Source organism: Melanostigma gelatinosum (genome assembly GCF_949748355.1).
Source record: "Melanostigma gelatinosum genome assembly, chromosome: 9".
In the NCBI taxonomy this organism is placed as follows: domain Eukaryota; kingdom Metazoa; phylum Chordata; class Actinopteri; order Perciformes; family Zoarcidae; genus Melanostigma; species Melanostigma gelatinosum.
Genome location: NC_136642.1, coordinates 4,266,243 through 4,281,002, shown reverse-complemented (window position 1 = coordinate 4,281,002; position 14,760 = coordinate 4,266,243). Strand labels below are relative to the sequence as shown.

Genomic DNA, 14,760 nt, shown 5'->3' with positions numbered 1-14,760 from the left:
TTTACGATACCCTGAAGGCGCTTTAAGGCCTGTTTACAAATCCCTTATTTATCAGTTTGCCCCACAATAAACCATGGAGACACTCAGCCAGATGCTTCCTTTGATGTCACTGTGACCTGGTCAGAGAGTTAAGTCACAGTATTGCAGAGACGGAATGAACCTGTTGTACCATCACACATCATATATGCCTAAAGAGGGTCATGCCCTTCAGCTGATGCCCATCAAGGAAATACCGTAATCAAGACCTCTGTGTGTCTCCGTCTTTGAAGACAGAAACACTGCACAGGATAACAGATAACAAGACACCTGGATGCAGAACTTACTAGACTCATCGACTGAAACAAGGTTTGGTGCCTGCACTTCTAAAGACTGACATTCTTTAACCCTAAAGCATAAGACTATGACATATTGTCCCATAACACACGACTATTGAAACATGTCAGAGGAAGAGCCACTCTGAAAGCAGAAATACTGTCAGTAGACAAAGCAACAAGCGGAAAGCCTCTTTAAGAGGAGACGCTGATTTTAAAGCCTTTTCATTGACAAACGATGAATTAAAACCACGCGGATAAACAACTATAAATGGGTATGTAGGGATGTTATACCAACATGTTTATTGTGTGTCCGTCACACACATTCATACAGAACCTTCCAAAATCATGAAAACAGAGTCACGAATGAGTGAAAACAGTGATTGTTATTCAGATGAAGTGGTCAGGGACTACACAAAACCTTATGTTTCACTTTGCAGCCACGCTAGCGCCACCAGCAGGTAGACCTGTAGCATCTAGGATACACTTCAACAGTCTCCCCATCACTTACAGAGCACTTCACGGTCAGGCTCCGGCTTATGTAGCTGATCTCCTTCGCCCCTATTCACCCGCCCGCACTCTCAGGTCAAACGCTCGAGGTCTTCTGTCCCACGCACACGATGTAAGAGCCGTGGTGACCGAGCCTTTGAGGCAGTGGCCCCGTGGTGACCGAGCCTTTGAGGCAGTGGCCCCGTGGTGACCGAGCCTTTTAGGCAGTGGCCCCGAGGCTCTGGAATGCTCTGCCTGCAACTCTGCAGACAATTAGTATGAAACACAGTTTCTATTCTCCTCATCTGGCTGCCCCTGAGCTCACTGACCCCTCTGATCGATCCACGTCCCCTCTCCGTCTATCCAGGGAAACAAACACCTGATACTTGTTGTTCAGGAACAACGATGTTCTTTTAATAAGCAAAAGTCAGCCCGCAGCCTAGCTGGCTACATAATACACTGTATGATAAATTCAATTCAATACATTTTGTAAACATACGACATCCTCTGTCCCGGGACCCTCACATTGGAACAGAACACCCCCGAACAAAACCCTTTAACGGGGAGAAACCGTAGGGAGAGCAACAGAAGATCAATGTGATAGATGTGCACACAATGAACAACATCATATAATTACACCAGTCAATGCATATGGTATACATTATTAATATAATGAGTCGTTAATAACAGCAGCAGTGGATATAAAAGTATAATAACGATAATAAAAGCATGTATTATTAATATTATGCACATAAGCTTAGAGTCTAGCTCACTGCCATGTTTAGCTGCCTCGTCTGCTCGTCTTTTCTTTGGGAAATATCTGAGAAAACTGTTCAAAACTGTTGAAATGAACTTGTAACATGCGGGGGAGGGGAAGAGGGAATCTCGCATGTTCAGTAGCAAACCTGTTGTGCAGCAACAACCGTGTACGTGTTGAGGAAGTGGATCAGATGATTGATCGCGTAATGTTAGTTTTTTTTGTGGCTGCAGAGCGGAATCACTGGTACAATCACGAACAACATCTCACATTTGATTCCATGGAAAAGAGATATCGCTCTTATTAACGACCAGTTCAGTGTGAATGTGTATGTACAGATAACAGGCTTGTCCTCCGCATGTGGCAAAACAAACCGTTCCGACCCGCGGAGCAGAGAGAAGAGGAGAGAGACGGGTATCAGATGCAACAGGACTCAAAGCGCTGATGTGGTTTGTGCCACAATCATTAGGCTACTGGGGCGCCCACACAAAATTCATTTTTAATGGAACTGTTTGATCTCCCTCCCCCATCTCCTTAGCCTCCCTTCCTCTGTCATAGCCCTCCTTCTTCCCCTCCCTCCTCTCTCTCTTCCTCCTGCGCCGGTCTTGCCGGGCCACTCCCCCCTCCCCCCTCCCCCCTCCTCCCCCGAGCCTCGAGTGATGCTGTGGAACCAGGTCAGGCTGGTGAACACTGCTGGGCTGTGTACAGTAGCCAGGGAGGGAGGAGAGGACGAGTGAGAGGCAGGGGGAGCACGGGGGTGGCTGCTCTACAGAGTGAGCCGGTGGCTAACGTGCATGCTGCGCTTTGGTGGCGGTAGTGACTCGCAGCCCACGCTGCACCGAATGGGTGATTAACCCGCCGGGGGAACCGCACAGATCACAACAGTAAACGAGCACACGGGGGCGTTTCCTCCACTTGGAGATCTGACTGGAGGAATCCCAACTGGGGGGGCGGCGATGGGCCGAGCGTACAGATGGAAACACAAAGGGATGGCTGTCGTTAGCGCTCTAGTTTCCCCCGTAATGTTTGGCTACCGAGGTGGATCAGTGCTTTGCACAGTCACCTGGCAGGAAGGAAAACCTTCATCTGATTCCAGCCCGCTAATCCCTTCTCCCCACACTCAACATGTTCTCTCTGTTGGTTTCTCCTGGTGCTCCAGTTTTCTTTCACAGTCCAAACATGCAGCTTCCGATGGATGGAAGCCGAAACAGCCTGCAGGTATGACCCTGAATGTAAGTGTCTCTCTGTGTTAGCCCTCTGATGCACTGATGAATTCTCCATCACGTTTCCCGGCTGCACTTCTCAATGATCATGCGTATTCGGACTATGTGGGCGAAGCAAAATGGATAGATGAATCAGAGTTTGGGGCCGCTGGCTTGCTTGCGAGCTAATTTGCATGTACGGAAATGAGCTAGCACTCATTAGAAGTGCTCTCACCTGAGCAGGGCTGAGACTCCCACGCCTGGTCCGGACAGAGCTGCAGGTTCTCTGGCTCCTGGGCCAACACGGCTCGAGAGCGAACCTGAACCGAACAGAAGTCCACGCCGGCCCCCTTCACGCAGATGCTCACACACGAGCTCCAGTCCGACCACTCCATCAGGTAGCATTCACCTGCAAGGGAGAAGAGGCGAAGTACATCATCGGATGAAATGTAAGACAACAAAACAGCACCGTAAAGGTCTGAAGGCACTACCTCCAAACTACAGTGAGGTGTGCGTTACCATCAATTAGATTAGATGTGTAATAACCAAACTTACATCTTCAGCTTGGTCTTCATAAAGGAATTCAACACTTTGAGGTTGGACACCTCTATGACCTGTGCAGAAATTGCTCAGTCTGGCTTTGAGTCATATCTTAAATCTTTTAATTTCCTGTAAAAGGGTGCAGCCTCCGATCCTCAGGGCGGCCGTCCAGCTCCTCCACAGTTTAGGACTGAACGGTGTTGTTGCCATCAGGGCCCACATTACTTGCAAAGACCCGCGAGAGGAACTTCAGCTGACGGAGTCAGTACTATCTCAGAATTCACAGATCAAATGTCTTTTAATTAAATTTCACATTTAAAGGTGTTAAATTCCAGCCCGCCTACGTAAACAAAGCACAGCTCGGATTACAACGCACACAGAGGGAAATCGACTCCATCACTCCACTATATCGCTATAAAGAAATTAGCCGTTAAATCAATATTCTGAAATTTGAATTTAGCGCCTTTAATTTACTTGCATCCTCAGTCTCGTTATGTCTTCTTGTTATTACTCATTTTCATAGCTTTTAAATTACTTTTAAACGATGCAAAGATATCTGCATCAGTGTGGGTGTCCTGATGAAAATCAGATCTTCAACTTTGGCAGTGCTAAAGCGATACTTTACTGTTCATCTGTGGATGACAATGGATTCATCTGGGTGAGGTGTGCACGTCGTATCACGACGGTTGAGATGAAGAGCTTCAGGAGGAGGAAGGTGTCCGTGTGACATGGGAGTGCAGGTTGTTTTTGATCACAGCTGACAAGTGCAGCTCATCAAACAGCAGGAGAAATAGACCACGGGTCAAGGGTGGCAGTGCATTAAAGTGTGTGTGTGTGTGTGGATGCAACCTGCCAGATTTCCCAAGCTGTCCCCGGTCCTGCACAAACAGCCCTTGAATTTCCTCCCAAACGGCACCACACTACGCCCGTGCACAGAACGCGCTCCGTGCTTGTGATTGCTGTTTGATGCTTCAGCTCTCCTGCAGTTTGGCAGAAGGGGTTGGACTGACTTGTTATCTGGGGCAGCGTTTCTCAGTGTTTTCCATCTCAGGGACCAGCAAACATCTGATGAGCTTTTATTTTTTTTCACAAAATGAGAATTCTGCCAGTGGAGACACATGCCACACACTCTCTAAGTGCCAAACGAAATGAAACCGTGGTGAAGGGGAACATTTACTGTCCTCTACGTTCTAGAGAGAGTGAATGATGAAAGATCAATGATGAACCAAAATAGACACGTAGCACTTTTGGAAATTAACTCCACATTTGTATTTCGTTTTTTGGCAGAAGCACGAAACAATAATTCTCCCTTCGGGGACGGCTGACACGGCGAATAAGAGATTTATATTTCAGCTGCACTGTGTGTGAAAACACACCCTTATTTATCAGGCTCAAGCACAAATTGGGTGTTCGGTTTCCCATCTTTTCTCTTTGAAATGTTTGTAGATTTGCCCTATTTACCTAAAAGAAATGCTGATATTCACGTCTTTGTGTGCAGCACAGTGTCAGGGTGCATCTGGAGAGAGTGAGGAGCGTCGCTGCGGTTGTGTGGAGGACAGTAAAGCGTTGGACAGAGTCCAGCTCACCTGTCTGTCTGCTCTCCACGCTGCAAAGCTACAGAAAACCCAGCAGCTGACAAGCCTCCGTCACAACGCCTGACAACAAGTCATCAGATCCACAACCTTTGACGCGATACTCCCATCTGTGAGATTCTCTCTCTCTCTTCTTTGAGAGTTGAGGGTCGGCATCTATGCGGATATTGTGCTGTTTTTTTTGCAGTGCAGGGCTGAGACATCAACTAAAATTGACTAAAAGGAAAGAATATGATCCGCTTCTGATTTTAAGATTTCTAATTAATGCTGATAAAGTTACAGTCGACTCAAGAAGCCAGAGGGGTTGGTTACTTGCTCATGAACCCTGTAATGAAATTAAACGATGCATCTGTGTACTGTGTAACATCTCACAGCTTTTGCTTTGCGTTGTCGTTCATCATGTAAATCACAACAGATGTCCAGCTCAGCACAAAGACCGAATCACTCACCTCAATGAAAAACAGTGCCGGTTGGTGGAGCACCAACCCTGGCAGGTCGGAGGGTTGGGTCCCTGCTGGGGTGACCCATGCTGAAAATGTGTGCACACATGGCGCACTAACAAGCGTTGGGTGGAGGCAGGAACCACATGGCACATGGCATCGGTCTTGTGTTCTGGTTGTACAGTTTAGATGGTGTATATCACACAAGGCTTTAAACACACAGAACTATGTGCAGCCTGAAAGCAGAGTCAACAGATCCGTTCTGGTCCGAAGAACTTAAGACATCTCCACATGTTGAAGCAGAGTGATTGTGGCGTTAAGAGGATGGTGTCGTTGTTTAATGGTCTGTAGTGTTTACCTCGTGTGTGGAAGCTGGTTTCAGACAGTTCAGGGCAACGTGAGCGGCTCTGTGCAGCTCCTAAGTGGATCGGGTTTCACAAACTCTCGCCAACGTGACGGAAGACACGTTACGTTTACCAAACACCTCGGTCAGCTCTCTTCTTCAGAGCCTTTCAAACGTTACATTGTTTGAACAGGCAAGTAAACCGGGTTATGTTGGAACATCTGTGATATTTTCCATATCTTCCAGATATTCTTCTTGTAATTCTTATGCGATAAATCGAACAAATAAATAAACATTAAATACAACTTGAAACCCTCATTCATGTAAGTTAATACGTTGCATGTATCGTTCCTCCTGATTCATGTTCAAAGATGCACTGAAGGAATGCACGGCTGTTTTTCTCGTGTAGCAAATGGACTCCATCTGCATTTCGTCGTGTTGCATAATGACAATAAATTATCCTTGAAATGTGCCACGTTAACTTCCTCATAGTGAGCACACCGAGCTCTCAGCTGCACCTCAAATCAAAGGCGCTCTGCCTATAATCAACGCTGGAAACACTCCTGTCGCTTCTCCTCTCAATCAGCATCTCCATTGAGATGTGAGAGGAATAAATGCATAAAATCTACAAGTTATTGTCATTTACAGCACAGCAGATTGTTATTCAGCGAGGCTGTCGCTCAGCTTGCCATCCTGTCTTCTGTAGAAGCCTTTAGGGGTTTTGTTGTCTTGCCCACTCAGATTATTGACTGCAACCCTCTTCTCAGTGTTATGCTATCTGTGTGTGTTTTAATCACTTTGCGTCCACGTTTCTAAACTGCACAAATGGAATAAACTGAATTGATGAGGTCACAGCTTCCATTTGGTTTCGCCTCTCTGGTCCATTTCACAGGAAGAGCAGGTGGTCCGAGTAGTTTGAGGCTTCCACATCAAACATTAACTAGTTCCTGACAGCGGAGCCTCTGGTGCTTCAACAGACACAGCTGGTCGCTGGTGGGAGGCCAGTGATCGTCTTCTGACCGCTGCACTCGTTTTTTGCAACGATTACTCAACTAAACGATTCGTCGATTGAGAAATAAATGATCTGTAACTATTTACATAATGGTCAAACGGGAGAGAATGCGGTTTTCAGCCTCTCAAATATGGAGATTTCCTGTTTTTCTTCTGTTCTATATCATATTAAAATCAATATCAATAAAAAATAAATGGCCGTCGACGGTATCTCAGATCCTTCATTGTAAGAACTGTGTACAGACGTCCAGCTAACTGGGAGAAAATACTGGAAGTATGTAGAGCACAATGGAGGCTTACTACCGTGGCAGGGACGAGCGGAGCGCTCCCTGAGCTGTTACAGGCAATGAAATACAGACTCAGTCAATTAAACTAGCATTAAGCAGTGTCTGCCTTAATGGAGTCCATCTATTCTGCCTCCAGGTATGCTCCCACCTCTGATTTCAAAGGTCATGAGCAGATACTGAGTGCTATCCGTTAGAGGTAATAAAACCTGTAACAAAAGTATTTTATTGGCTGCTCTGCGATACAAATCAATGCTGACAAGTGTTGACCGTGTTCTGCATCGCAAAGTGACTTTCTGTGTTCTGCTGCTTGAACCTGAGAGCAGCTCTGCAATGCAAAAACAATCCGAGGCTTCTGTTTAGAGTGCCGCACTACCGCTCGTTCAGATTCCACTTCTCAAAAATCTGCCCGACGCTTTGGAGAATTGTGTTCAGTCGTCCGACAACGTCAAACGTAATAACAGTGAGTTTAATGTAACATTAAGATGAAGACTAGGGGCGGAGAGCTTAACTGATTTGGGGACGATTCAGACATTTATTGATTATTTGAAGCACAGATTGTTAGCAGCTGATGCTAGGTCTGCCGGGCGTGATTTATTATTATAAAAAAAACCTTAATTGCAGCCCAATTGCATCAGCTTTGAATCACTGAATCCACTTTCTTTTGGTGGCCTGTGTGTCTTGGTGAAAGCATCCTCGCTGTGCTAACACAGCCTCTGGTATTACCTGGACAGGGAAGGGTGCAGGCCTCCTTCAGGCTGATCTGCTCGTCTCCGTCGATGGCCAGCTCCAGGCTGCTGCACTGCTCCTCGTCCACCAAGCTGCCTTCTCCGTCGCCGGAGCCGTCCGACACGAAGCAGGACATGTTTCTGTAGCGTATGCCGTGTCCACACACCACGCTCTGACAACAGGAACACCACAGAAGAAGAAAGAGGATGATGAGTAACCGCAGAGAGAGAGGGGAGTTACATGAACCTACACCTCTGACAGCTGAATGTCGGTTAATTATAGCTATGGCTGCAAATTCAGACCATTAGCCATTTAAATGTCATATTAATGTGACCATTATTTAGAAAAAGACTACTTTCATGTCCAAATTACAATAAACAGAGTGGAGGATAAATAAATAGTTTGAAACAACATCAAGTGTATAAAACATGAACAACACTTAAAGCTCTTTAAAGCTTGTCTGACATCTAATGAAGTTCAAAGGCACTACTGCCTATTGATTTCCATGATCAACTCAAAGCTAATCCCCATGGACATGACATAGATAAAAAGAGCTTAATCAAGAATATTCAGTTTATTCAGTTTCATTTAGACTTGAGCACAACCAAGACCACTGTTTCACGGATCAGGTGACGCAACGTTATCTTTCTGAACACATTGGAACGTTCATTTTTTACTCCAGATTCTGAAATCAAAGCCAAAACGACTCACTCACGTCTCGGCTTCAGTTCGATTCAGTTCATCAACAAAAACGGAACGACTCCGGACATGAATCGCATCTGAAGGCATCACAATGGCTCGTGTCCACCGTACCGAGTGCTGCTTCACATTAACAATGCTCGATTGATCGTTGGACACTTGATGGAGCGAATGGAGAGGAACGAGGGAGCTAAATGAATGATGGCAGGTGACGAGTCTCTTTCTGTCGTCCCATTAAAGTTTTGTTTCACCAAGCGCTGTAATAATGTGACCTGGTGGCACACCACTCAAATTGAAGTGTTGAGGCTGGCAGATCTCTTGGCGCTGGTGTTGGTTGACAGTAATGTATCGGCATTGAAAGTGCATCGGATTGATTTTTTACTGTCCATCTCACAGAATAACTGTATGCGTAGGGATTTGATGGGGTTGCTCATCAATACTAAAGACTCAATTATTCATCCCCAGGTGTCAAGAATTCCGTCTTTCAGAATCAACTTTTGGCTCAAACTCGTGTGCGTATTGATCTCGGCCGAGCCAGGGAACTGTCAAAGCTGCATTTCTTGCAGCTGACAGAGGTCGATACGATCATCAATATTTAAAGCCCCTGGGTTGTGGTATAACGTTCTGATTTATTTATCAGTACCTCCACCCGGCACTCGGACCAGTCGCTGTACTGCCAGCGGTAGCAGGGTCGGACGGGGCAGGGCTTCCACTGCTCCACCTGAGGAGGGCAGGGCCGCCCGTCGCCCTGAGAGGCCTGGACCACCGAGCGCCGCCGCCACATCTTACCTGGAGGACACACAAACACAGGAAGTGACATCATCAGTTTATCCTCGTTCATTTTCACTTTGAGCATTTTTTGCTCTTTGAAGGTTCGTGCCATTCTCAGACAAAAGAGTCCCGATGACGTATTGTTGGAGGCCAAACCCCGGAGTTAGCTTCACACTGGTTCCCCCGAGAAAAAGAAAGCAAGAGAATCAGCTCTGTGGCAAACAAATGTTTATGACACTTGCACGTTTTGTTCAGCAAGACAATCTTTATAAACGAAGCGTGGATACAGTCGGCAGAAGTAAAACGCTAACGTTAAGCTGTAAACAAGCTACAGCACAAAACTAAAGACGAGTTTTCCTTCTTACAGCGCTGAGTCGTCTCATTCAGCCGCTTAGTGGGGTACTGACTGACGTATTTTATGTCGTAGAACAAAGTGCCAAAATCTCATTAGCTTGCATTTCAAGCATCTAACAGAAAACCCATTAAATTAACCCGTTGACATCAAGACGAGGGGACAGTAGAAAGAAAAGCTAATTTCCGGGTTTTATGACTCGTTCCTGCAGCACTCTAAATGCCACAGATTTCTATTACCGTAGTTGCACTGCCTACGTCTTTGTTTATTAAAACAATTTGGATTTAGAGAAATTAAATTAGGTCCCACTAAAGCTAGAAAAACCACCAGAACAGGGTCCACTCGGACTAATTCTCTGTCCCAGAATTGAAACTTGCGTCTTGCATGATAGAAGATGAATCTTCAGGGATTTTCTTCTTGTTTTTCTCAGCATTTTTCTTTTAATAATACAATTCCACAGATTGTAAAGTGGTTGTTTTCTGGACGATAAACTAAATGCAGACAGTGTTGGCAGATGTAGTGACCACTGCGGTTTACCACACGACAATCATCCATTCCCTCTGTGAACAGCTCCTTCTAAATTAATGTGTGTGTGTGTGTGTGTGTTTTGAAGGCATTAAATTGATGTTGCTGTGCACAACAGCGCTTCACTTAACGGAGCCGGCTCCTCTAAAAAGCCGTCCAGACTGCACTTTTTCTCCGTCATCTTGATCGGCTCTTGGTCCACTTGAGTAAAACGGCTTTTGTTCCACATCACTCAGCAAACTCTCATTAAATCAATCGGGAACACCTCGGACACCGTTTGATTTAAGTGCAGAACTGAAGCTATGAATTACTTTGTGTAACTCAACACAGAAACCCTGCACGCACACACACACACAAACACACACACAAACACACACACACACACACGCACACACACACACACTTTAAAATGCAACCTTCCTGTCAAACCGCCCACTCTCAAACCTCAGAACTCTTCATTTCTTGTGTATCCCGCTCTCCTTATTTACATTGCCGAGCCAGCAATCTGCTCACCTCAGAATACACCTTTGCCAACCCATGCCGCCTTTCAACACATAAAACACAAATCAGGCTTCCCACACACTCACACAAACTGTACAACCTTGTATCCCAATCCAACAAGAGAACATCCCACACAAGAAACACATCAAACAGGGTCCCCTCTTGCTCCTTCAGCCCTTCCTAAAACTTTTATCTTATTCCTTAAGATTTAGCAACGACTGCTGCAGCGGCTCTTCTTCAAAGCGCTCCCCACAGCCCTGAGGAGCAGGAAGATGTAGTGGCACAGAATCAATTGTGTGAACCGCCGGGAACAACAAGCAGGCAACAGGAGGACACATTTTTCGCCGGTCATTTGGGAAGACTCTTAAATAAACACTTCCTCTCTTCTGCTGTTGTGAGGGTTTTCTTTCTGGACAAATGCCTCCAGAGGGAGCAGGAAGTGTCTGATATGGGACTTTTTAAGTTATCCAAGCCAGGATGTTCTGCTGAGCATGCATGTTTTTACTCACACACACACACACACACACACACACACACACACACACACACCACCATGCTGGGAGAAACATGTTAATGCAATAGGCTCTTACAAACAATACTGGGACAAACTTCCTGCCTGTGAACACGAAGCTTTAGAAGCTCCTTGAGACCTTCACCCTCATGTTCTTTACTTTCAGCTTCACATTCACTCATGTGTACATTCACAACTTGGGGCTGACGAGTACCAACGCTGGTGCAGAGCGTCATAAAGTCGACTGTGTTGCATCTTCTGTGTTTGATTCTTTTGATGTTACAAGCAGCCGAGGGACTTTAAAAAAAAAGTCACACCTGTTCCTCAGATGTGCTCTAATGCGCAGAAAATGTGTGAGAAAATCTGGTATAATTATGTATTTAAAGATACAGTAACGAGATGAAGTCTGTTCTGAAAACTGTTCCGTTACCATAGAGTTCAATGCTTTCTATAGCTTTTTGTAGCAGCGCTGAGAGAGCTGCTTATTCATGACCATTTATGCACACACCCTGCCACTGGTTTCACACTATTCCACGGACCTACGGGTTCCACGGACACACCAAGAAATGCAGCAACGCACCAACAAAGGCAGGAGAGATTAGAATGCACCAGCGTAAACGTGGATCTAAAATAAAAGGAGTCTGCATGTCTGTCCTTCGATCTTCTCGACAGCCGTTCATCCGATCGACTCCACACTTGTCGGCCGTCTAACTGAGGATCAAAGGAAGTGCAGAGTCGAGTGTGAGGACAGGATATCATAACTAGAAAATGCATTTCCTGCTGAAAATGCATTGGAATGCTGAAAACTGAAATTAATCGCAAAAACATTGCTGAAAATAGATATCCAATTTTTTAAAAATTGCAAAAAGCTTAATAATTCAAAAAGTTGAAAGATTACAAATATGAAGTCATATCGCCCCTCTCCTGAAAGAGCTGAACATTTTGATATTCGAACGGTTTCTGTAGCTTAAAAGAATTCCAGCGGTAGTGATATTTGTAGTAGTAGTAGAAGTTGTAGCAGAAGTATTATTAGCAGTATAAGTATTAGTAGCATTTGAATAAGTACTAGCTGTAGCAGTAGTGATATTTGTAGTAGCAGTAGTAGTAGAAGTTGTAGTCGAAGTATTAGTAATTAGAAGAAGTAGTAGAAGTAGTAGTATCAATCGTCGTAGTAATAGCTGTAGTAGTGGTCGTAGTATTTAATATAACAGTAGTAGTAGTATAATAAGTAGTAGTATTAGTAGTAATAGTAAAGTCAGTTTTTGAAGTAGCAGTAGTAGTAGTACTAGTAGCAGTCGTACTAATAGCTGTAGTAGTATTAGTACTGGTTATTAGTACTGGTAGTAGCAGGAATAGCAGTATTAGCAGTTGTGGTATAAGTAATAATCGTAGTGGTAGTGGTAGTAATAGCAGTAGTGGTAGTAATAATATTTATGGTAGCAGTAATAGCAGTAGCAGTAGTAGTAATAGTAGCAACAGCAAAAGTTGAAGTAGTAGTAGTAAGGCAAGGCAAGTTTATTTGTATAGCACATTTCAACAACAAGGTAATTCAAAGTGCTTCACATAAAACCATTAAAAGCATCAAAACACAAGGCAAAAGAAAAGGAGATTTCAAAGTAAAAATTGATTAATATATTCATTGAATGTGGTTCAATTAAAGGCAGCAGCAAACAGAAAGGTCTTCAATCTTGATTTAAATGAGCTGAGGGTCTCAGCAGACCTGCAGCTTTCTGGGACTTTGTTCCAGATATGTGGAGCAGAAAAACTGAACGCTGCTTCTCCATGTTTAGTTCTGTAGTAGTAGTAATACTAGAAATATTAGCAGTAGTAGTAGTTGTCGCAGTATTAGTAAGAGCATTCATTGTTTCAACAAAAAAGCCGAATTTTGAGCTAAACGTTTAAATCCAGTTAATCCATGAGGCTTTTATTTTGAAAGGGTGGGACTGGGTGGGGGAGGGAGGGGGAGAGGAGACATAATCATCATGTTTGACACACATAAACAGAGGTTATTGACAGGCTTCATCACAAGCAGTTCAGTTAGAATTCACTCTCTGGGGCTTTTATTTTGAAATGGGGTGTGTGTGTGGGGGGGGGGGGTGGGTGGAGGAGGGGGGAAAGACCTCTAAAGATCCCTAAGACCTGAATGACTGTATGAGAGAGAGACACACAGAGAGAGAGGGAGAGGAGTGTATGTGAAGGAGAAGAAGAGGTGCGACAAAAGTTGGAATGCTTAACAGCATTCCAACAATAAAGAAACAGGATAACAAAAGTTGGAATGCTTAACAGCATTCCAACAATGAAGCGCTAACTCTACTCTAGCATTCCTATGTCATGGCAGGTGTATTGCTCAGGACCAAAGGAAGCATTGTGTCGAGTGAGAAGTTATTTGTATGAGCAGTTCTCCAGAGAGCAGCATGCAGCAACACCGGATCGGCCTGTTCCCAACAGGGCACTGCACTAACAATACAGGATCTGTAAAAACTGAATGTAAACACAACTTTCGTTTGTCTCCAAGAGTACTTCACAGGGCAGCTTTAAGTCTGTTAAGATCATCTCATCCCACACTACCTGACAGTATCAACTCTACACAGGTTGTATCAGCTTCTTCTGTGTGATGTATTCAAAATAAAGACTTCAGACTCAAAAACGCAGAGAAACGGGACCCATTCTGTGCCATGTTTGGCTGCACAGCATGGGTTTGTAATGACAGATGAGAGGTTAAAGAGGCTAACCCCATTGGAGCTGAATCACTGGCCGCAGTTGCAAATTCAAGAGGTTGATGTGTTTGGTCATTTACCAACAACACAGTGGAGGTGACTAAGCTCAGCTTGTCTAATTCGGCGTGATTCGACTAGTTTTAATGCAAAGACGTTGTGTTATTTGTCCCTGAGCTTGTATTTGAAGGGATCTTTTTACTTGTTATTTACTTTGTTTGCTCTGGCCTCAGCTTTGAGCTTGAGCTGATCTTCTTACCATCTAGTCCGCACGTCTGTGAACAGTCGGACCACGGCGACCACTCCGACATCTGACAGTTGACGGGACACTCGACCACACAGGAGATGTTCATCTGCCACTTCTTCTCCAAATTCAGCTGCAGCACATGTAGGAAGTGAAGAGGTTAATTCATGACGCGTCAGCCGACTCAATCAGTTACGGCCAGACAGCCGCTTGACCTCTCGGCACTACAATTCCCAGAAGCCTTAGTTCTGGCGGGGGACGGACTGTGCTGGGCAGCATCAGGCCAGCGAGGTTGGACTATCGAGGCCGCTGTGAAAGCCGCTCTGACACAATGTGTTTTTGTGAATGAGCCAGATGAAGGAGTGTGCCAAGGGTTAAATAGCTGTGGTGACGGCTCCGCCACGGCCCCCCCGCGGCCCCCCCGGCTACCGTTACAGGGAGCCGAGGCACATTATGGATGAATAAAACCCTCAGCCCGAAGCAACGACAACAATCTCTGCATGGGAATACTCCTGAATATTTCATGTTGCTGTGGGCCTAATAGTACTGGAAGGGTACGCTAGTGATGTGATTAAGTCATCAAGTAAAATGAGTGTGTCAAATAAAGAAAGTAGAAAACTAAACCGGCCAAAAAATGGATTTTTGCACGTCTCACCTCCTCACAGAATTTGATGTCGACGGATTTTCCGTCGCTGCGAACACAGTCGAGCATCCGGGTCTTGATGCCGCTCCCACACACGGCGTT

General features: G+C 45.1%; 1 protein-coding gene across 1 annotated transcript in view; it reads right to left on the bottom strand.

The window, feature by feature from the left end:
- The window catches only part of thsd7ab (thrombospondin, type I, domain containing 7Ab), a gene marked incomplete at its 5' end in the record, with an annotated part of 119,620 nt that overhangs the window by 6,973 nt on the left and 97,887 nt on the right, over positions 1-14,760 (bottom strand). The window contains 5 exons of the mRNA XM_079275741.1: positions 2,995-3,168; positions 7,696-7,870; positions 9,041-9,186; positions 14,031-14,148; positions 14,671-14,760. The exon at positions 14,671-14,760 is cut by the window's right edge and continues 26 nt beyond it. Coding sequence (XP_079131867.1) covers positions 2,995-3,168; positions 7,696-7,870; positions 9,041-9,186; positions 14,031-14,148; positions 14,671-14,760 — 703 coding nt within the window. The remainder of the gene's footprint in view (positions 1-2,994; positions 3,169-7,695; positions 7,871-9,040; positions 9,187-14,030; positions 14,149-14,670) is intronic.